Source organism: Poecilia latipinna, unplaced genomic scaffold (assembly GCF_001443285.1).
Source record: "Poecilia latipinna isolate Pla-1442-1.1 unplaced genomic scaffold, P_latipinna-1.0 Scaffold340, whole genome shotgun sequence".
NCBI classification, from domain to species: domain Eukaryota; kingdom Metazoa; phylum Chordata; class Actinopteri; order Cyprinodontiformes; family Poeciliidae; genus Poecilia; species Poecilia latipinna.
In genome coordinates, this window is record NW_015112956.1 from 61,103 (window position 1) to 84,748 (window position 23,646).

At 39.0% G+C, this 23,646-nt stretch overlaps 1 protein-coding gene across 5 annotated transcripts in view; it reads right to left on the reverse strand.

Moving 5' to 3' along the window:
• Nucleotides 1–350: 350 nt before the first annotated feature.
• The window catches only part of specc1 (sperm antigen with calponin homology and coiled-coil domains 1), a 107,872-nt gene continuing 84,576 nt past the window's right edge, over nt 351–23,646 (reverse strand). For all 5 annotated transcript variants that reach the window (XM_015035620.1, XM_015035621.1, XM_015035622.1 and 2 more), the window contains 3 exons: nt 12,069–12,185; nt 6,268–6,327; nt 351–1,385 (listed from right to left, as the gene is read on the reverse strand). In XM_015035620.1, coding sequence (XP_014891106.1) covers nt 1,296–1,385; nt 6,268–6,327; nt 12,069–12,185 — 267 coding nt within the window. In that variant the 3' untranslated portion in view covers nt 351–1,295. The remainder of the gene's footprint in view (nt 1,386–6,267; nt 6,328–12,068; nt 12,186–23,646) is intronic.

Consider the following 23,646-nt stretch of genomic DNA (forward strand, 5'->3'; position numbering starts at 1 on the left):
GAAACATATCCATTAAAAACTTGAGTCATGTTTTCCGGTACATTTCCAGTAGATGATTTTTTTATTTTTTTACATGCATCAACCTGCAGCCACAGAAATGTGTTACAGTAACAACAGTAGGTGTACTGTAAAAAAAGCTGGCAGTCTCCTGAGTGTTCCCACTGACTGCAATATTTTTCCAGTCCTGGCACTGGACTTCAATGGGCGCAGTGGGAAAGCAATTTATCGCCCACAGAGCAATGCAGCAGCATGATTAAGCCACAAACACACAGGCTGGACCGTTTACCCACAACCAGCCGACGTGTCAAAACATGACAAGTGAGAGCAGACACACTGATGAGGAGCAAAAATAAATTCAAGATAATCCTTTATTAACCTAAGATTACCATGGAGACATATCCATCACCAGAGAGCGTCTTCCGTTTCTCTCCATTGTGTCACTTGTCAATAAGCAACTTTTGTAAATAAATAAATACAACTTCATTTAAAAAAAAGAAAAAAAAAGAAAACAGGCGTCTGCAAATTGAAGCGTGTCAAAAGCTGGAGTGTCCTCTGTTACATGTAAAACATTGTCCATATTTCAGCGTGGCATGCAGCGTAATACAGATGCACACAGTTTGCTTCACTTGTTTCTTTTGTTTTGGATGGGAAACGTGGAAAACCTGTGCAGTGCGACGGCAGCAGTTAGTTATTCCTTAACGTCAGGGACTAATCTAATCATAGAGGTGAATGTGTTGCCATTATCATATCGCTACAGAAGCCTGCAGCGGCTCCTCGCTGTGATGGATGGTCCCGCTGGAGTTGTGTTGTGGTAACGAAAAGAGAACAAAACTGAGTCTGTCGGGAGCATTTGATTTGTAAACGGAGCAGAGTGGGTTTTTTTGACGCTGCCTTTGAGAAACGTGTCATCAGCACAAAGAGGATGATGGAAGACATCAACGACAGTGTTTTTTTTTTTTTTAATTTTTAACTGTAAAATAGAGAAAAAAAAATCTCAACTGTGCTGTCAAACTGCTACAAGATGTCAGAGTGACTCTGGATCAGTATTAGTTCATCTGTGAATGAAATGCTCAGCAGACACGTCTTTTTGAGAAATCTATTTTGCCGACTGCAGCGCCTCTCCTTTTTTGGTCGCACTTCTGACTGTAGAGGTGAGTTCAGAAACTTTTTGGGCAGCTGATGAGCGATGGTCAGCCGGCGGCCTTCAGCCGGTCTGGAAGGAGAGCGTCCCACATGGAGACGGGACAGAAGAGTCCCCCCATCCGCCTGGTCGTCCCGCCTGGCTCCCTGAGGCGTCAGGTCTCAAAGTATTTGTAGATCTGGGAGACGTACTGCATGACGCTCTGCCAGTCGGGCCTGTCGGTCTTCATCAGCTCCTCAATGTCCTGTTTGGAACGGAAACACAGCGGAAGTGACGTGGGATTAAGGTGATGTTGATGGTAAAGGCAATACGGCGGATAGGGCCTCACTGAGAACATTAATTAATTACGAAGTCGTATTATGGGAATAAAATCACAAAATTATGACTTATTCTCATAAAGTGAAGGAAATTTCTAAATCACAGCATTTAAAACAATTTCTTTAGGACACCAGTCACATAAAGAAGAGTGGTTTATATCATTAAAATGCAAATCGTAACTGCATTTAGTCCGATTTTCAAATATATTTATATTTATTGATGCTTTCATTGGATGAACAGTGAAAAAACAAATATTAAAGCTGACATTCTTGACCATATGGACAGTTTTGGGGGTTTCAAACATTAATTGGAATTTCTAATGACAACAATAAATCAAAATTTAATTTATTACGATAAATGATAAACGATACGATGAATGTCCATCTTTACCATGACGTACAAATTACTGAAGACAATTTATTTGTTTTTCATATCAGATATTTGATTAGTTACTGCATGCAATCATTGCTGAACACTTCTCAAAAATGTTAAAGAGGACCGTGGCTCGTTTTCTCTGATGTATTCAACATGAGTAAAACTGAACACAAGACACACTTTGATTTTTAAAATCAATGGTAGATGATACACTTAAATGAAATTAGCAGGTTGTTTTTTTTCTCTTCCATTCCTTTAAAATATTTGTTATGTTGTCTTGAAACATTTCACTGAGTGGAGCACAAGGAGAAAAATACTTTTAGACTCTTTTTATATTTCTTATGTTCCAGACGTGGAAGAAAAACACTTCCAAGAGGCCATTTCTCACTAAAAACCAAAAACTGAGTTTTCCAACGATGCTTTAATAAATGAGCAGAGTATGCAGTGGAAACCCAGAGGCCTTATATCCTAATAGCATCTCAACAGTCTAAAATGGTGATGGCAGCATCATGCTGAGGAAATTATGCAGGACAGATGGAAAGAAAGACAGAGAACAACATTTCTAGATGCTTCCTGCGTTCTTGTAATCCTGGAATGGAGAAGAAATCGTGACACAGAAAAGAGACTCTGATGACTCAACGCAGATTTAATAAGCTGTGACAGCAGGTGAAGGGATTACAGTATAACTAAAACAATTAACTGAACACACACACACAGGCAAAGGCTTTTGGGAAATGATGCAGAAAACCGTAAATTAGTCCAACAACGTTTGGATTTGGATGCAGCAGAACATCTCTGGAGGGACCTGAACACCATGGAGTCCAAACGTGCTGAACTTCAACACGTCTACAGAGAAATTAAACAAACTACAGGAAACACTGGTAAAGCTCGCAGGATTGTTTCCCCAAATTCCTCTGACTCAAAAAGTTGATTTGTTAAATGTTTTATCTTTTTTATACTGACATGGCATGAATCTGAAAAAAAAAAAGAAGAAAAGATCTCTCTGCTGACTCAGGTTTCTGTAATTGCCTCTGTAAGATCACAACCTAAAAAAAATGAGGAACTAGTTTCTGGGATGTGTTCAAAGTAAGAAAGACGAAAAACATGGAGTCCAAAGTTCACCAGCAGAGAGAAAGAGAGTCAGGATGGGGGGAGACGGAGGGGTTACGTTGTGGACATGGGAACAGTTCAGTCAAATCCAACCACAAACGCGCAATAGAGAATTATAAGAAACCAAAGCGTGACCTTTGTTAAGTCACTTTACTGCTGTGGTCAAACTTCCAGATTTGGAGTTTTAAAAAGCCACATCAGGACAAAAGATTCCCGCTGGGAGTTTTAGGGTATACGTCTGATTCTAATCTCAACATATACTTACTATTATCATTTTTATTTATTTATTTTTTATTTCTTGCAGGTACTATTTTGGTCAGTTAATGAAGCAGACAAGTATGTTCCAAACACAGAATGTCAACAAACAAAGCAATTGCTTTAAATGTAGACTTTTTTTTTTTTCTAATAATGATTGTCCTGGACTGGAATGTTAAACTTTAATGAGTCCCTACTTCACGCTCAGTAGTGTGTTGTTGTTGTTAATGCAGGGATGAAAAAAAACATGCAAAGTAGTGTGCTTGCAAACAAAGGCTGTGGGAGTATGATGGAGTTTTTGTTTTTATTTCACACACATTAGATTGATGGATGGTATGTTGCTCATTGCATAGGACAGGAAGCAGTCATATTTAACTCCAGCTCCCAGACTCTGTATGCCTGCTTATGTTGTCGAGCACAAAATACTCATTTGCACATGCAAGTGCAAAATTATGTTCAAATTGTGTTTTTGTTGCAGGTGGCATTTGACTAACTTGGCTATCAAGTTGATTTCTTCCACCAGGGCTTGTTATGATGGAGCTGAAACCAGGAGAGTAAGTATTGAGCACATCACCAGTTTTCTCTGTGAAATTTCTAAAGGTGAAAGGTCATCAAATTCTCACCAGTCCAGTTCAAACGTGAAAAAAGAATCCAAACCACTGATATCCACAAATTAAGTTATGTGTAATAACTTGGAATGACCACGCAAGACTCCACTGCTGAAGAAAAAAAATCACATTTAAGGGGATCTTTGCTGGAAAACATTTAGACGATATAGTCCAAACTATAAATAATAAACTCTTTAGAGGCCTTAAAGCGCACCATGTTTGGCAGTCGAAGGAACTGCATAGCACCGCAAAAACCCAGCATGCCTGCAGTGAAGTTTGGAGGTGTGGACAATTCGGTTCTGGTAGACGATAAAAGATGAACGGAGAAACCTGCTGCCACCATCAGAATGATGTTCAGAAATATGTTCAAATAAACATATTTGAATTTGGACAGGCCTTGTCGCCACGCTATGACGTAATCGGCCTTCAAATCCGTCCTTCAAAGGAGGCAGACCCTGAATTCGGACACAGCTATACTGTATGAAAAATGGGCCAATATCACACCTGAGCAATGGAGACATCTTGAACTTATCACCAACAAAACTTTTTTTTTTTTTTAAATGATAAAGTAACTAACATCTTTGGACAGCGTCCAGTGAAAATGGAATACCAATTACAAATTTAGAAATACATTTATTCAGAAGATTGGCGATGTGTTGCCTACCTCTTGTGCCCAATTTGTGCCAAAATCTCAAACCACATTAATGAAACGTGACCTGATGCTCCAAGGTCAAGAGCAGTGTGGGGTTTCTGTGGATTTTAAGCAGCAGGACCTTCCAAGCGCCGCATGTTTTCAGTTACAGACGATTATGGAGTTATGCTTTGGGTTGTTTAAAGACTGACGCTAATCTTTAGATGCCTCCACGCATTCTCTGTCAGATTCAGGTTCCAGAATTTTAATGTTATTTCCAGCCAGAAGAGAGATATTGGTAAAATGACAGGATTATTTCAGACTCAAATCTATCAGAGGTGATCAATTTGGTTACAGCTGCAGGTGACGACATTATGAGCATGGGCTGGACCCCTGACACATCCAGATGTGGCCTCCATCAAAAGTGAAACAAGAACTATCAATTATCTTCTGATTGGCAGCTCATTCCAATACAGGTGTTGATGGTTTAGTGCAGTCATTTACTGCCAATAAGAGTCCTGAATGATCCAATCACAAGAAGAAGGTAGGAAGCTATAAACATGATCCGGACGGATCGATGAAGCAATCGAATCCATCTTCTCAAGTGCAGCTCTGGTTGTTTTAGATCTTGAGGGAGAGATTATTAATCCACATTCCTTAAATAAAGCTAGTGAAATAACCTTAATGTTTAACATCGTTGGTAAGAATAAAGGCCACATTTTGTTACCATTTCCAGTTCTTAAAGCCTTAACATCACAACAACACTTAGAAAACCAAGTCAAAGTGAAAACTTTTTTTCTCCTGACAGAATGAAGCCCTGCTTGGTACCCAGCAGCAATGGTTTAAAGAAATCTGTAAAAAATTACAATTCATTCACAAATTTCACACCTGACTTTTTTTTTTTTTTTTTTTTTATAAAAAAAGATACTGTGAAATGCTGCACCAAAGTCACACGAATTTGTTCCTCGTAACTCAAGGGTGCAGTCATATCAACTCGGATGACATCTGAAGGTGATTGAGTGATGCTTAAATAAATTTGGGCTGTCAATAATGCAAATGTAATTTCAGAAGTTCATCACTGGATCTGAGAACAAAGTGGATGTTTGGCCATAACCCAATGTTCACTCAATGTCTTTTCAATAATTACTCCCTGAAGAGGAAAGACCAGCAGTAAATGTAACCATAATTCTAAATAATTCTCAGTTTTACAACAAGAGTTAAAAACTGGAATTAGCACATGTTGCTACCTTTTTACAGTTAGATGTTTTTATTCCACGCTCCTTTTATGAGTTATAAAAAGCATCCATCTCATAACTGAGTCGATTAAAAAGATGTTAAGCATAAAAGGAGCAACGGTGCACAAGAGGAATCTGAAACTTTCATTGTCTGGATGATGATACGAAGTAACAGTTTACATAAACAGGTTTTCAGTGTTTCCCTGACTGAGCTGTGTTCTGCAGAAATGTTGGTTCAAACTCACTGTGGACTAAACTTGAACCTGACTGTTTACACAAAACACACTAGGAGCTCTCGTCAAGTCTAAACAGTTTAGCGTAGCTGACTGTTGCGCATTTGCAAATTGCAAGGGTTTTTCAATGAGTTATTTTTCTCATTACAATCGAGGCAACACAACAGAAATATGGATTTAAGATCATCAGCAGTAAGTAATGGAAAAATCTTCACAAATTCGGGGAAAACCGTCCTTTGGGTAAATTAAAGTTGTACAGCTTATTGTTATAAAATCTAAGAAAATCAAAGTGTAGTATTTCCAGCTTGTAAAGAGTCTAAGTGTGTGTGTGTGTGTGTGTGTGCGCTGCAGCTCTGCTCACCAGAGATGTTTTGATGCCAATGCTCTCAGCGGCCTGGAAGGCTAGAGTCAGATTCCGGACCTGAACCAAAAGAAACAAACCGTCGGGTTTTCAGAAGACATGAAAATGAGACACGGAGGTTTCGCTCAGCAACAATAATAAGCTCACAGACACACCAATAAACACTACAATCTCCCATCAGATGGGCTGAAAACCAGCATAAGGCTCTGCTTGCTTATGTGACCGTCTTACATTTTCCTGCACGTTTCTGACATAAGCAATAAAACAAATGTGCAAATGTCATCATTTACTCGATCTTGTATAAATGAGGATAGTAAAGGCTTAAGTTTTAGAGCCAGAATCCCCTAAAAGCCCTAAATGTATAAAATATAAATACATGTAAAATCCACCTTTCCATTGCAGGAAATTGATTTTAAAATACACGTCACCTTCAACACCTCTAAGAAGAAACATCAATGGATGATGATGTGTAGCATGGAACTGCAAAGTTTGAGACAAAACTTTTTTTACAGACAACATTTTCCCAAAGTGCTGCTATGCAGGAAAAGTGTGCTAGATTCACAAAAGTGGAGGCAGAGAGAAGTTTCAGTTTCAGTGTTTGAAACGCTTTTTGACCCGGGATGATGAAACATCTTGAAATGAAATCAATGCTAACACAGTTTATGACATGGCAGTGACGGATAACTCAAACAGGGAGTTAACAGTCAGACCACAAAGATGACTCTGGGTGTTATTTGTGAACATAAAGTGTCCTAGAAAACACCTTGTTTCACTATGTTTTATAAATCATAAGCTGAAGCAAAGAAACGCCAAACAATACCTGCTCCCTACAAATTTCCATTTTGTATATCAGACATTTTTTCAACAGTGTTTGGACCAAATGACCAGATTGTGGTATTTTCACTTCCCGTCAACAGATTTGTAGCAATAAGTCAAAGCAACTTTTTATGGCAAAATTAGATGTTTTTGTGACAGATTAAGATTTGTTTCTGATAAGAGTAGAAAAAATGAGGGAAAAAACAACAACAAAAATGTACCAATTTTGGAAAATAAATTCAAACATGACAAAAAGGACATGGTGAAAATCACCTATAGATTTCTAAAAAAAATATCTTTATTGACAGCACACCAATCAAATCCGTTCTTAAAACTACTGACGGTTACATTGTTACTGCTTCTGATCAGATGAAATAAGCTGATAAGATCAAAAGATTACTTTAAACTAAAATTAATCAAAGGTATAAATACTTTTGACTTTATTGCAACTATCAATGGACAGTTAGAGTTTGAGATGTGCAACTGTGTCTTTGGAATGACCTTAAGGCAGCTGCATTACAATGACACAGTGAAAAACTCAAAAATAAACCACAGACTTATTCTGTGGAGAAAAGAGTGAGACTTTGAGCTTCGTCTTTACTGCTCCTATACTTTACACAATCAATATATATATATATATATATATATATATATATATATATATACATCTATATATAGATATCTATATATATCTACATATCGATATCAATCTATATATCTATCGATCTCTCTCTCTACCTACACACACATACATATACATAAATATATACATATATATATATACATATATATATACACATGTATATGTATATATATATATGTACATATATATATGTACATACATATATATATATACATACATATATATGTACATACATACATACATATATGTACATACATACATACATATATGTACATACATACATACATATATGTACATACATATATATATATATATATATATATACAGTAGTTATATCTATAAATATAGGATATAACTTTCCTATCTATCTATCCATCTATCTATCTATCAATCATATTACATCATTATTGATCATTTTATCATTATGCTACAGTTGCTTGTAATTTACCCAAGATGGGTATGAAGATGAAATGAGCTGGTTTACTATAAGAATGATAGAAATGATAGAAAACTTGCTAACAAAAAGCCTCAGACCTGCAGCCCACAGGCTGTTCTAGACACAGACCAACAGAAGTGGCTCTTTGGCTCACTGATATGTTAAATGGTGAAATATTGCCCTGTTTTTTGTTTCATTGGTTTTAATTTCCCTGGAGGCAGCAATTTATTCACATATATGTACATTTATTATTATTTATACTTTAATTAAAGATGAATTGTACATGTTTATGTCATAGGGGCCGGGGGCGCCGATGACATGTTCGCTTACACCTCAGAAAGTATGTAGTTGCTCCCCTGATTCTGGTGACGTAGTTATTATGAGAAAACGCTAGTCGTTAATGAAAAAGTGTCAGAAATGTTGGTGAAATGTTAGTTTTTGTAAGTTACTTTTTTATTATTCATCACTGTGATGAAATCAATGCAGATCTGGCTTGTTAAAGAACACTTAAATCTCCATGTAGGTTCCCTGTCTGTTAGGTCTCCAAGCTGGTGAGCTCAGACAACATTCCTCAGGGCTTCCTACATGTCTAATTAGAAAAAAAAAATATATGAATAGTTATATAATGTAAAAAATAAAAAATAATAAAAAAAAATCTTTTAAGTCAGTACTGTTATGGTTCTTTCACCATCTCCTTTATTTTCCAGTTATGTCACCCAGGTGCAAATCCCAGAAACCTTTTTACCTAAAATCTAAGCAGACCTACCGTGTTATCTTCCTAAATGTACCTATGACAAAAGGTGAAGGAGGCTAGTAATGGGATTATTGGGAGGACGGATTACACCGGCAGCAGGCTGGGTGTTTGGGCCTCGGGGAAAGTCACTCAGAAAGAGTTATTAAAGGCAACACACGTCTATTGAATTATTCAGAGAGATGGGCCATGCAGCGTCTCCGTCATCAGCTCCATGTTACACATTCACGGCTGTACGCACCCACCTTCACACGACCAATTTATCAGGTAGAACATGTCAGGTCGGGTCGAAGGCATTTATCTATTGCCGCGATGTGAGAGCAAAGTGAGGGAGCCGCCGTCCCCCAGGGAGGCAGCATATTGTCTGTACACCAGACTGCATTACAGAGCCATCAGCATCACTACGTCACTTAAAGCATGACTACACAAACATTCATAATTCATCATCGTGCTTTCTTTGAATGGCCAATAAAAAAGACCTGCGAAATGGATGCAACTCCATTAGACGAGTCCGTGACGACATCAAACACAAAACAAGGATTTTATTTCCCACTTGGCTCATAATGTGGGGTGCATAAGCAGACAATTTTCACTTTTGTCACGCTCATGCGTATCACTGCGATGGAATATCAGGGTCATACTGAGAAAAAAAAAATGTATGAGAATAAAGTCAGAATACTGTGAGAATAAAACTATTATAATAATATACTTATTTAATACAGTCATAATGCTATGATTGTATTTTTGTATTATTTTGGCTTTATTCTCATACAAGTTTATTTTCATACTTTTATTTTCTCCTATTGCTCCATCATATTCCACATGTCAATCCATGAATATTGCTTTCAGGCAGTTCAGTTCTTGCAAGCTAAAGAGGCCCGACATGCACTTTTAAATTTTTCCACATTTTCTCAAATGCAAAATTATCCAGTAAAAAAAAAAAACAGGGTGGAGAAAGGAAGGGAAAATCAAAAGAAGCAGATTAGATCATTAAAAATGCTAACTTTTGTTGTTTTTTTTTAACTGAATCTGAGGAGGCTCTAAAAAGGAAATGGCTTTCTACATGAAGCAGTAGTCAGAAAGTGTGTGGTGCAACGTTCAGTGCCTATAAGACGCTCTGGTGTCCTGATGCAAGCCGACAAGGAGCTGCTCACGCTGCAGAAGCTGCTGTGACTCATGGAAGTATCTCAGTGTCTTGGTTGGAGGTGTGAGTGATTTGTGTGGACAGAGGGTCTACACGTGCAAAATGCCACACTTGTCAACCTGTGCAACACACACCTTAATTAAAAAATAATGTTGCAGGGCGCATCACAACAAACTCCTTTTACCGACATGTTTTCCAGTCTTCTAATTTGTGGAAGATGTAATGTAAACCGTAAAACCGCACGTTTCCCACTGCCTGATGAGGACAGGATGAGGTGAAGACGGGGCTGGGTGCATTCAGCACGCCTTTCAATAAAGGCATTGATTTCCAATCACTTAAGTTTGATGAGCCGAGTCCCTCATTACATGCTGATGAAACACTGACCCACTTATTGAGGAGGTCAGAGCGGCCATGAAAGCCCGAGTCCAACAAAACCTCAGAAGCTGCTTAAGAGGAAAGAAAAAGGACAAAGTGCATAAATTCTGTAATGGTTTCAGCTGCAGGTACTTAATGTAGTGCTGTGCTAAAATATTATTTTTTTGTTGTTCATTTCCACGTCTATTTTATTTGGTTTGGTATTAATTTATACTGAACATATTACTTAGAGAAGTGGCTAATGTTCCCATGGTAACTCCAGAGGAACTGCAGACATCTGCAGCTAATGTTTTTGACATGGCAGCTATTGATAATGAAACCTTCAAACATCAGAGTGCTGTAAAAAGAAAATCTAAACAAGTTTGCAGTTCCCCACAGGCCAGGCTTTTAGACACAGCGAACATGCGGAAGAAGTTGCTCTGATCGAATCAGAGCGAAAATGAATTTCCTGGCCTACGTGCGAAACGGTACGTGGTACAAATCACTGCCACCACAGAGAAAGGTGGTTCTACGAATTATAGGCTCCTAAGGGCTGAATGTAAAGGGATCACATCACTTCACAGATTTCTATTTTTTGACTTCCTCTTCATTGCTATGTACAACTGTATGCTGATCGCTCACATAAAACCCAGTGGAGTGTTAAAGTTTGTGGTTGTGATGAAAATTGAAAATGAATGATAAATGGTCAACATTTGTGTAATTAGGATGTTGACTCAAGATATCCTCTTAAATATGCAGCAGGTAACTTCAATAAAAAGTTTTTTTTTTTTACATATTTGTTAATAGCATCACTATGTTGAGACAGAAAAATAATCTGTGAAAAAATTGAGCTCTTCTACCTTCTCCGTGCGGTCCCACTGCTATCTGCAGAAACACTTCTCCCTGTCTAAGCACAGTCAATCATCCTCATGTATGGACTGCTCACACCCCACCCTTACTGTCTAAATAGTGAATGTTCAGGCTAGTTAGCATCAATAAACAGAATAAACTGTTTTACTGTCATGGTAAGAAAACCGTCAATCTTCAGCAGCGTGATTGACAAATCACGTTACTGATTGACAGCGCTAAGACCCTCCTCCTGGCTCTGATTGGTTGTTTCTGACCAGGTGAGGTCAGAAACAACCAGAATTTTTTGTGTGTTTTTATGACATAGAGCACTTTGAACTGCCATGTTGCTGAAATATGCTATACAAATAAACTTGATTGATTCTGCAGATGGCAGTAGGACCACAAGAAGATGGCAGAGGGGCTCAGTCTCATCTCATACTGTCAGAACATAGTAAGTTTTAACAAATATGTAAAAAAATATATATATATATTTTAAAAAAGCTACATAGTGCAGCTTTAATTTTAAACTGTGCAGACAGACGGTAGGCCTCTACTGTACAACTGATTGTGAAACGGGGAGGAAAACCTGCTGTTGCCTTTAAACTTGGATGTTTTCCCATACAGAGATTCAGCTGTTCAGTCAGTAGCCTCCTTTATTGCTTTTTATTTAAATTGTTTTTTATTTCTCTGTTCTCTAAATAGAATTACTTTTTGACCCGTCTGACCCGCAGGCAGGGAAGTGTTCCTTTATTTTTTGGAAGCTGGGGGTATTTTCCACAGTGTGCGCTCCTGTACAGGCTTCCTGTACCTTATCTTGACTGATGAGCTCCTGGTAAGGGATGTGAGCAGGCAGGTACGTGTGCAGCAGGGCGCAGAAAGCCAGGCCGTCGCTCCAGCTGCTGCTGAAGTTGGTCACATCGATATTCTGTTGGCAGAGAAAAGTATTTATTTATTATTCATCATTAATTACCAGCAGGAGGAGAGGAGAAAGCCACAAGATCGCAGGATGAAGTCACAGACAGTAATTATGGTGACCTTAAAGCATCCATAACTTGGGCAAGTGAGGGAGCGAGTGATATGAAGAGCCCATGAAAAAGCCATTAAGTCAAAGAACCACAGAAAACAACATGACAATTAAGATCTAATGCCATTACGTATCACTCTGGGCTTTCCAGACTCCATTTAAGGCGGCTAGTGTTTCCATCAGCTGCGGGTAAGAGGATCTTTGTATATTTGCCGTCGATGAGGTCTCTGATCTGCCCTCTGGGTGAGGAACGTGCGCAGCGGCACGTTCAGCTCCTCCTGTTTTTGTTTGTGGGATTCGCGCAGAAATGTCACCTCGCACACGACGCTTTCAGTGTATTCTGGGCCTGAAAAGTCTTGAGGAGTTCGAAGGAAAGACTTCCTGCGGGCCATTGTTTAGAGGTTGCACACTCCCCGTTGGATAGATAAGTTATTTACGGGGTCTTCCTGTTTCATCCCTCTCATGAGCTTTTGGGAACCATGCAGCCTCGCAGCTGAGGACGCTCTCCTCCTTACATTCCAGAAACCACTTCGTCGCCAAATACAACATCTCGGTTTTATGGTGTCCGCTTGTCACACTTAGCACAAAAGAAAACCTACAAGTGCAGAAATGTCAAATTTGTAGGAGAAAAGTCAGGAAAAAAAGTGTTGCACATGGAAGAAACAGAAAAAGACTTCAATTCTTCTGAATCTGCTGTGGATATGTGGGGCCCAACCCAACCTGGGCGCCAAGATTTGTTTGTGCCCCAGAAGAAACAAGAGCCTTGTTTTCAAAAAAAAAAAAAAAAAAAAAAAAAAAGAAGCACATAACAATAAGGTTGGACTTGCTGTACCAGAAGATATGTTTTTGGGCGAAAGCAGCACAGTAAATATCTCAGAGTCCATCTGCTGCGTCTTGCACCACAGAGAATTGACTCCAGAGAGATGCTAGCGACGTGCCACGCCGCCTCGTGTTTGTTTACCGTTGCTCCCGGCCAGTGGTCTTCAATCCTGGCCCCGCGGACTGGAGCGCTGCGGATTTTCATTCTGCAAATCTAATCAGTGACTGATCCATATATGTGACGCCAGGTGAATGCAATTAACTGCCTGACAGGATAGAAAAACAGCACAACTCTGAGACCCGGGGACAAAAATTTTAAATCACCCGGCCACCGCAATAATGACTATCCCTTGAGCTCTGAGGAATTGCAGACAAACGGGGGGCGAAGGGAGACATTTCTGGCTGCCTTCATTTGTCTGGATGCCTGTTAGCGTAGTCATTAAACCAGACGCACTCTCCAGGTTGAGGAGGGAAATTCAGCGAAAGGAAGTGAAACATGTAATGGTGCCGATGACGTGATTACCGCAGGTCGCTGACGTGTAAATATATCTTTGGCTAAAAAAAAGTCCCACTGTGCCGTTACCTAGCAACCCAAGCGGAGCTCCAGCACATTGGTTTTACCGCTGGCTGTTCAATGGCTGCCGGGAAAGACAAGTTTTTTGTTTTTCACTTACCGGCCTGAAACTATTTGCTGCATTCCTGTTGGCTGTGCAGGAGGATTTTAATATGAACTCTGAAAAGAGGAAGAACGAGTGCAAAGACATGAAAAGAGGAGTGAAGTGAGCTCTTCTGTTGATGCATCTGAAAAGCTGTTTACTGAAGTCTAATAAAAGCGTAAATAAATATCTGTCTCCAGTTCCTGTTTGACACCAGCCTTCTGAGTTTAACATTTTCGGTTCCTATAAGTGGAAGAACTGGTTTTTGATCTCTTAAAGAGCATGTGTCAAACTGAGGGCACAGGGGCCAAATCCAGATGCATAAATAAAACCTACAAGATAACAGTTGTTTGCTTATATTTTATTAATCAGCTTTTTTTTAAAGCAGCTTTTATCTGCCGCAAAATCACACCAATCAGTCCCTCAAGTTTTTTTGTGATTCTGCAAACGCCGAGATTTATGCAAAGTCAACAGCACTTTTTTTTTTTAGTGCTAATGCAAAACTGAGTTTATTGCAAATTTTCCTCAAAAATTGTCAAAAATGTTGGCTTTAAGTGCCAGATGTTAATATTTCTTATTTCTTCTAAGTGAAGCTGCCTCAGCCTTACTTCATGTCAAGCTGCAATTTGTGATCGATGCAGAGTTTAACGAAAAGTCATTATTACTGCTGTTCATAAGCTCAAATATAACAAATTTTCTTGCAAATATTTCTAAAATAGCTACACAAATCGGTGACTTTCCATAAAATCCCGGAGGGTCTGATCAGTTTGAAAACATGTTCAGTGTTTTCCGGTGCATCTATTAATCCAAGTTTAAACATAACGTACTGCGCCAAATTAGCTGGTGATAATTCCCCCAATGATTAACAGTATTAATATCAATATGTGGGCGTTACCATGGCGACATCAGCATCATTATTGTGGTTTCGCTTCTACAACATACAGTACGAGTTGGAAATGTGCTCAGTGAGTTCAGGTCCTCAGCTGAAGGACAGACCTGGGCAGTGATGTCCACTCACATTCCTCTCCCTCTCACAGCTGGTTCAGAGGCACTGAGCGTGGGTGAAGCATGTGTAAACTCACACACACTCACACTGGGGCAAACAGCAGGGGGTTAGTCACACTCCAAGCCTAAAGTAGACAGAAATAGTCTCCTGATCGGGGGGCTTCTGAGGACAATTTGTGTGAGACAGCTTTTCCAGGTGTCAGCGGGTCTGGCGAGAGCCAATCGTAATCGTAGGCATGTTTGAATTCGGGGAAGAGGTCATGGCGCAGAGAGGGGCGGCTGTTGGAAACGACATGGGGAGAGAGACGTGAATGCTAAAACAGCAGAGGACAACAACAGGTCTCTGGGAACGGGATCAGAAAAGCAAACACAGCATCAAGCGACAGGAAGCGTGTCGCCCGGCACAAAAAGCCAGAGCTGATGCTTTGAGAGAGAGAGAGAGAGAGAGAAAGAGAGAGACAGAGAGAGGCTGGACAGAACATTTTGTTGGACTGAGCCTGATTCAGCATGTCGGCACATGGACAGCTGATCACTCTACACAACTTTCTCTTTTAAAAAGTTACAGTTCAGTGAAGTTAAAAAAAGCATCAGGGATTCACAGATTACTTTACTGTTTGATTTTTAAGTATTTTGCTGAGTTCATTCCACGATTGAATTGCAGATAAAAGGTACTAAGTAATAAAATAATGGTGAAAGTCCAGTGGGTTTAACATAAAGGCTCCATCGACATAGTATAGAAAAAATGATATAATCCAACAATACAATCCTTCATCAGCTGATCATAAATTTATGAAGTAAAGTCATATAGAAAAAAATAAAAACACATGAGAGTGATGAACCAATGACCTGTTCATAATGCTCCCAGTGCTGGAGACAGACATGAGCCTTCCTGTTATCCTGAGCCTTCCTGTTATCCTGCAAAGATTCAGGAGGTATAGAAAATGGATGAGCGAGTTTTGCTGCATTGCCTCTGCTTTAAATAACCCTCTCATTTTGAAAGGTAGTGGAGACAAATGTATGTCTATATCCAACAGCTGCTGTTAGATAAACACAAAATCTCACCAAGTATTTTGTCTAGTTTCTAGTCCAAACATCTTAGTAAACTTGAATTAAGCAAGATAAAGGAGCTTGTTTCAAGTCAATATTCTTTAATATATATATATTTTAAAAGTACTAGTTCCATTGAGGTTATTTCACGAATACATTTTCCCTGATGTACAAGTGAAATAACCTGCCAGTGGAACCAGTACATTTTCATCAACATAATGAATTGTTGACTATAAACCAAGCTCCTTCATATTGCAGAAAAGGTTCTTGCAAGTTAGTTTTGTCTCATTTCAAGTATTCTAGAAACTAGACAAAAATACTAGGATAAATGTAAAACAGTGTAATTTTTGGCAGTACATCAATTCTTCCATTGCCAAACCAAGTCAGCTGACTCCTCTCAACGTGTTGCACCAGCAGCTCCACTTGAATAATCTCTATGTCTGAGCACAGGCCATCGAGAGAGGAAGCTTCTATCTAGCAGCTTGTTCTTTCACTCCTGATCCAGACCTCATGACCAAAGGTCGAGCTCTTCACCACTGCAGGCTGCAGCAGGGTCACCATTACCACCAACAAGACATCGTTGTCCAGTAATCACTTTCTACTGCGACTAGAGAAGAACAACTCAATCCTGAGGGAACAGGTTCCCTTCCTCTGTCTGAGAACTATGGAGGAAAACCTTAGCATTGACGAGAAGAGCATGTCAACTCCATTCTCTGCAGCAGAAAAACGAGGCCAGAGTGACTATTCACTGCAGGCAACCAAACAAAGCCAACAAAACATGACCGGGCTGACAAATCTGAACTGGCTCTGGCTAAAAATCGCTTCTGCTGCAGGGACGTCATGACAAAAAGGAGTTTGTTCAATTCTCAGATTATTTGCCAGTCAATTAAAAACGTGATTGTGACGAATTAGCACAACCTCAATTTATGACTTGCCTTTAGAGAGTATTAAGAGAATGCCATTGCCCTATGATAAATAGTATATAGTGCCAGCAGATACACCACAAAAACACAAAATATTACCAAATAGTTTCTGCTTTCTAGTGCTAATATCTTAGTACACTTGGAATAAGACAAAAGTAACTTACAAGTAACTTTTCAGCAACATATAGGAGCTGATTTTAAGTCAATAATTTCTTAATATTAATGAAACAGTACTAGTTCCACGGTTTTTTCTATTTATAACATGGCAGAATGTCTCGTTAGAAGTGAAACAAACTGTCACCTTTTTATTTTTTTGTACTGTAGCAGCTCACTTTAAACACCGCCCAGGCATTTTTCAGTCTCTCTTCATTTGCTTGTTTTTTAATTAAGTGCAAAACAACCTCTGCTTTACAAAGATGGAGACAAGCACATAGTTTATGCATAAAACTGAAATATCATCATTTTCACATTGAATCGTTGCAGTTCAATACAGGAAACTAGTTGTGGAGGGAATTGCAGAAGCAACACGTGGTCATATCTAGTGCAGTCTTTATCTACTGAATGCTGTAGATATTTTTAAAATGACATTCATGAATAGGTTGGACCTTCACCACACACACACACACACACACACACACACACACACACACACACACACACACACACACACACAGAGAGATTTAGCCTCTGCAGCTGCATGTAGATGCCACTGGTCTTATGATCAGCCAACTACTGCCGTCATGCTTTAATGCCACTTGACACTCCAATGTCAACAAGTCACTGTTGCAACACTGAACTTCTTACTCACAGGAGAAGTAAGAAGGAAGAAGATGACTTTGTAACATGCATTCTGCAAAAACAACACAAAAAAAAAGATGCATTCTGCAAGCAGGGAGCAATAGATACCCTTTGCAAAGTGGATTTGAGAGAAGCTGGATGGCACTGAGGTATGTTTGTTATAAAAACTCTTTTTGGAGATGTGCAAGAATTGATTATGAAAAAATAAAATTTTACACAGGGGCATCACATGACTCTCCACCGGTTTGGACTCAGCCTGTTAAGTCTTAACTGCGATGAGCAAATCTAAAACGGTTTGATTTCACAACTTCTTCTAATTGCATTCTGGACTCTTGTTGTTGTGGGGGTCAGTGACCTTGGCCCCAAGGTCATCGAAGCTGAAGCAGCAGGTCTCCCCTCTCACAGTCGGCAGACTAAATTCACAGCCCACCTTTAGCCGGCACAGCAGGAACGCACCAAACTGACCAGAGCAGAGCGGTTTCAGGAAAACAAGTTGGGTGCAAAAAATATTTCCTGTCAATCAATAAAGCTGTCTTAGCTGAAATCTTCCAGTGCTAAAGATAATCTCTGGTCCTGATGATTGGTGATCTGTGGTTGTTCAGTTTGAGATGTGGGCTGCAATTTAAAGTTCCCAGGACTCAAGAGGACAGACCACAAATACTGAATATTTTCTGGGAACATCTTGCAGAGGCCGAGTCTGATTCTTGTCAACTTTTGCCAAACCATGAGAGCCTTTAGCGCCGTTTCCCATCCCTCCTCCTCTTCTCTGTTTATTTACTCTAATAGTAAAATTTAATAAAATAAAATAAAAAAATGCTGTAACATTCTATGTATTGATAGACTAACCTAACATCTGGACTGATGCAGAGTTCACACCGGATGAAATGCAGGATGAAAACCTGAGCGAAATCTTGTTGCGCTGCAACACAAAACGTGATGAATGTGTACGGTTTTGGTAGTTGGAGCAGAAATCGAAATGAAAGGGCAAACTTCCTTCATTTTCTCAGCCAAATAACTCCAAACTTTTAAGGAGTTTCGTGAACATCTTGGATTCCACTGACCTTTTTAAATATTGCATCGTCTCATCTGGTTAAAAAGAGACGAAGAGAACATTCTAACAAAATGTCAATGTTCTCCAAATGAGGCTTCTCAGCATTTCCTTCCTGTGTTATATAAAGTCTATTTAACTCTGGCTTTTAGGTGCATTACATCACCTCTTCACACAACAACTCTGAAGTAAAAAAAAAAGAAAAAAAAAGGCTCCATATGTTTTCCTGTAGTCCACACAGTTTCAACATGACATCATTTGGATTTATGATGGAGATTCTTGGCTCCTTTTTTACAATAAACCTAATATCTATAGCTTTTGGGGGGGAGAAACAAAGTTTGACTGTCACGTTTCAAGGAAACGGAATAAACAAACTAATGAACAGATGAATGTAGAGTAAAGCAGCGGCTCTAAAATTCCCTCCTTCGTTAGAACTGTAACGTCGACTCTTTGAACTTCTATCCTCTTCCTGTCCTCGATGTCTGACCTCCATACCCCACTCTCCCGGGGGTCCGTTCCGCTTCTTCAATGGCTTTTGTGTGAGCCTCCGTGCATGTGTGCACTGTGTGTGTGTGTGTGTGTGCGTGTGTGCGCGCGAGTTTCCCAGATGGGGCCGGATAGGCTCTGCTCTTTCAGGCCCAGCTGAGCTGAATGTTCAGAGGCTTTTCTCATTGTTCCCATCTTGAGCAAACAGCACATTTATTTTTGTTTGGCTTCTATGGTTAATTGAGAAAAAAAAAATGTATAAAGTGTCTGGAGCTGTCCTAAATTAAGACATCAAAGAGCATGATAAATATACAGTGCAAGGCTAGACCGTGTTCCCAACTAGGCAAATATTCAGGAAAGCTTCTGCATCTAAACAGTGACACACACACACACACACACACACAAAAACAGCAAAAATACTTTAGAATTACAAGTTAACATCTTGGATTTTGACTTTCCGGATCCAGTTTTTAGCACCGAGACCCCTTAAACGTTCAACACGTCTGTGATGAGCAGTTTTGAAGTTTTGGCTTTAAGAATGTGGCTTAAATGATTAAGTGGATTAATTGTGATAAATCAATTATTTACATACTTGTCAACTAATTCAGAAAATTATTAATCAGTAACTGGAATATACAGACTTAAAAAAAAGGTAATTTGCTAAAGCAAACAAACAATATATTCAGAGCAGTAATTAAGCCAAAACTTTACAAAAAAATCCCACATAAATTTTATATTTAAGATAAAAAAATATGTTTGTCGGTATATATGTTTTACTCCAAACTTTTCAAGTTCCACCCGGTTCAGATTTACTAGAGGAATGCCAAGTTACTGGATTTTAGGAAATACAATGTTTATTTTCTTATTTTTTAAAAAAAGAACTGAATTATTTTTATTTGCATGTTTAATGCATGTCTAATATTTTATTTAAAAAAGTTAAAATGGTAAAATAAAAAATCTTTATCAATCCATTTGTTTTTATCCGATTAATCGTCAGAATAATCAACAGCTTAATCGATTATTCTCACTCACTTCCTTCTGCAGAACCTCTGAAAACTGGCAGAAAAGAAACAGAAAGAGAGGAACCAAGACTCTGGATGAGCTAAACATCTAATTCAGATCCAGTTTAATCGAGGCTGACATGAATTAGAAAAAAACGACAGCTGACCTCTTGGGAACCCAAAGTTATTGTTAAAGTCTCGACGGCCACAGAAAAAGCCGCGGCGGGCTGCGTTTGGATCGCGGACCGACAGTCTGACACACATGATGTAGACAAAATTCAGCCCTAAATCTTGGCTATAAATAGACGCATCATCGAATGGCTACATGTCTAAATGCGCCCTCAGCTTTCAACAAAAACATAAGACTACAGAAAACATTTCCAACAACGTGACACCAAAATAAAACAAATGGCAGTAAACTCTCCAAGTGTGTGCAGTCAACATAGTTTTGTTTTTTTTGTTTTTTTGTGGTTCAAGAAAAAGAAAGTTGAACTTACAAATGATCAAAAATAATGGCCTTGGGAAGTTTTTTTTTCTTACAATCCGCCTTGAAACTGCGTGTTTCATGTGTTTAGTGCAAAGCTGACGTGCACAGCGTCCCTTGTGTATACTAATTTCCTGTGAGAGGTCGTTTGAGTCTCTCCCACAGGGCAGAGTCAATCAGAGGCTGCTTTTAAGGCCCTCGCTAATCGATCTGTGCTTCTCAGAATCCTGTCGGTCGAGGTGACGGAGCCGGTCTGGGCGCACACCTCGCCGTCCCCCGAGAGTTCAGCTCAGGCCGTGTTTTTTAGGGTACGGAGGCAGACGGTGGACAAACATGTTGCTCAGCGACATGATGTCTTCTCCATGGTGATGGCATGCTCTGTAACGCTGGACTCGTCTTTGTGCATGTGCAGGATCTGACTGGCTGTGTTTAGCGTTAAAGTTATTGTGTAATAATTAAATGGTGATCAAATCGAATGATGGAAAAAACAATCCTGTCGAAGAGATGTTGTATATTTATTTAAAATAATTTCTATAAAATCAAATTGGGATGATGTTAATTATAAAATCAGTTTAAGGCCAATTTTACAAAGAAAATCAAAAGAAACATGAAAACTAAACTAAATATGTTTGCAAACTATTATCTACGCTGATCAAAGGTTTAACTTTATCAACATTTCTGATGTCCCTGGGGTTTTACAGAGAAATGTTGATGATGTTGAGTTATTATATCTAAGGTAAATCTGGGGTTGCAGGTTTGGGGAATAGGAGGAACGTTCACCGTGACTGAACAGATAAAACTGATTAAAAGACGTTTCACATGGTCAGAAATCAGGAGTTTTGGTCCGATCTTTTATGGCTGGATGGTTTCCGTCTTTGGACAAACCAATCCGGTCCCCGAGTCATGCTGGGCCAGTGGAAGTGTGAGGAAAAAACAACATGAAGCTTTCTTTGAACTAAGAAAACCCTAGATGAAAATACAAACCCTGCAGTTTAATCTGATTTGACTTGTTTTTCTAAAATTCAGTGTTATAAAATTAGGATTCATTTAGCTTCAAAGACACAATGTCATGAAATAAACACATTAACAGCTTCTGATTGTGACACTTTATGGTAGATATAGAGCGAGTATTAACAGAATTCACTCATTTAGATGGTTTACTAATTTTACTTATTTCACAAGTCAGTCATGATCAACAAATTTAGTTGGGTTTTTTTTGCCAAAAAAAAGGCAAAAAGAAATAATTTAGTGTCAAAGTGAAAACTTATCTCCACAAATGAATGACAGCCAAATAAAAATATTTACTATACACTTTTATTTTATTTATTTAGTCAAAAAAGACAAATTCTGCTGATTACGATTGATTTGCTAAAAATAAATAAGTAAATAAAATGGGTAAAACATCCACCATAAGAGGCTAAAGGTTTCTCAGTAAGAGTCCAAAACAGGCATTTTCATGTTAATGGACGATGGAAGGAAAAAGCATGTGAAAGGTCAAATTTAAGACAGTCACATGTACAACACACACACACACACACACACACACACACACACACACACACACACACACACACACACACACACACACACACACACACACACACACTGTGTTTCTTTACATTTTTCTCAAACGTTCTCACCCATCAGAGGCGGCGTCACGTGTAGAAAACATGACACCAAACCACAAATCTGTAAACACACCTGAGTTGAGACCAGAGTGACTGAGGTTTCCCTTTTGTAGATGAGCAACGAGAGCCTAAACTAATATTAAAATCATAATAACTGAGCAAAGCAAAGGGTTGTTACAACACACCTAACAGCCCACTCCTTGTGATCATTACACAAACTCTCCCTCTTATTGATTTCAGAAAATAAAGCAAAGAATGACATCAGGCTTTCTGCTCAGCTACGATCACACAGATTTATTATGCCCTCAGCTACTATAAACCATCAAATAATCTCCCATAATGCTCACAATAGCACCCAGGTGCTGTTTCACTTTAATTAGGCAGTCGGCTGACAATAGCTTCTGCCAACAAAGGGACTGTAATAACAACTGACCTCGACTTTGTCTCTGGCAGACAATCGCGACCCATATGAGTCCTGACCGAACCACCTGGAACCGGAGAGGGGGCAGGAAGGGCCAAAAAGCTTCCTCTTTCACCTGACTGGTAATTATGTGGCCGAAGAGGCCGAGAACATAATTAAAATGCTGATTAGTGTTGAATTAAAACTTCTGTGAATTTGTCGGCGGCAGAAAGAAGAGGAAGCGCGACATGCTAACAAAAACAAACAAAAAATCCTAATCATTCGCTTTGTGAGGACATATTCATGAGATGATTTCAGAGGATTCGCGATGTCATGCACAGAAGCAGACGGACCGCATCTCAGATCCTCCACAAGGTGGACAAGCAGCCACACGTCCAGCCCTCGTTTTACTCCGGAGCCGCCTGGGTGTTTGCTGACGAGACGCTCAGTCTGATTCTCATCTGTCCAAATGTTTACAGCTGGAACAGTAGGACAGAAAGGACTGCACCCACACAACCAGTGGGCATGTTTATTATGTTTGAATGTGACCTCTGTGACCCCGGGATGCCACACTCTGCTGCTGGCCTCCAACTATGAGCTCTGATGATGTTTTTTAACCTGTTGCCAGGTAAATTATGGAGCCAGTGGCTAAAAGAAGCGGGCGTCTGTCTGAGATTATATTTATGCTGCTGGAAACCAGGAAGTAAAAGGATTCCTAATGAGAAGTTTCTAGAAACTGATTCATTTATAAACATGAACTATGAAATACAGCTGAAACAATTAATTGGGTTAATCATGATGAATCGATTGTTAAAATAATTTAGTAATCGATTAATTGTTACCTGGAGGACACAGACTCAAAACAGGCTATTTTCCTGAAAGAGCAAAATACTTGAAGTAATTAATGCTGCTTAAGCTAAAACCCAAAACTCCTCGAAGTTTTAGCTTCGCCTGGTTCAAATTCTGTGAATATATATATATATATATATATATATATATATATATATATATATATATATATATATATATATATATATATATATATATCTGTTTGTTTTAACTACAGC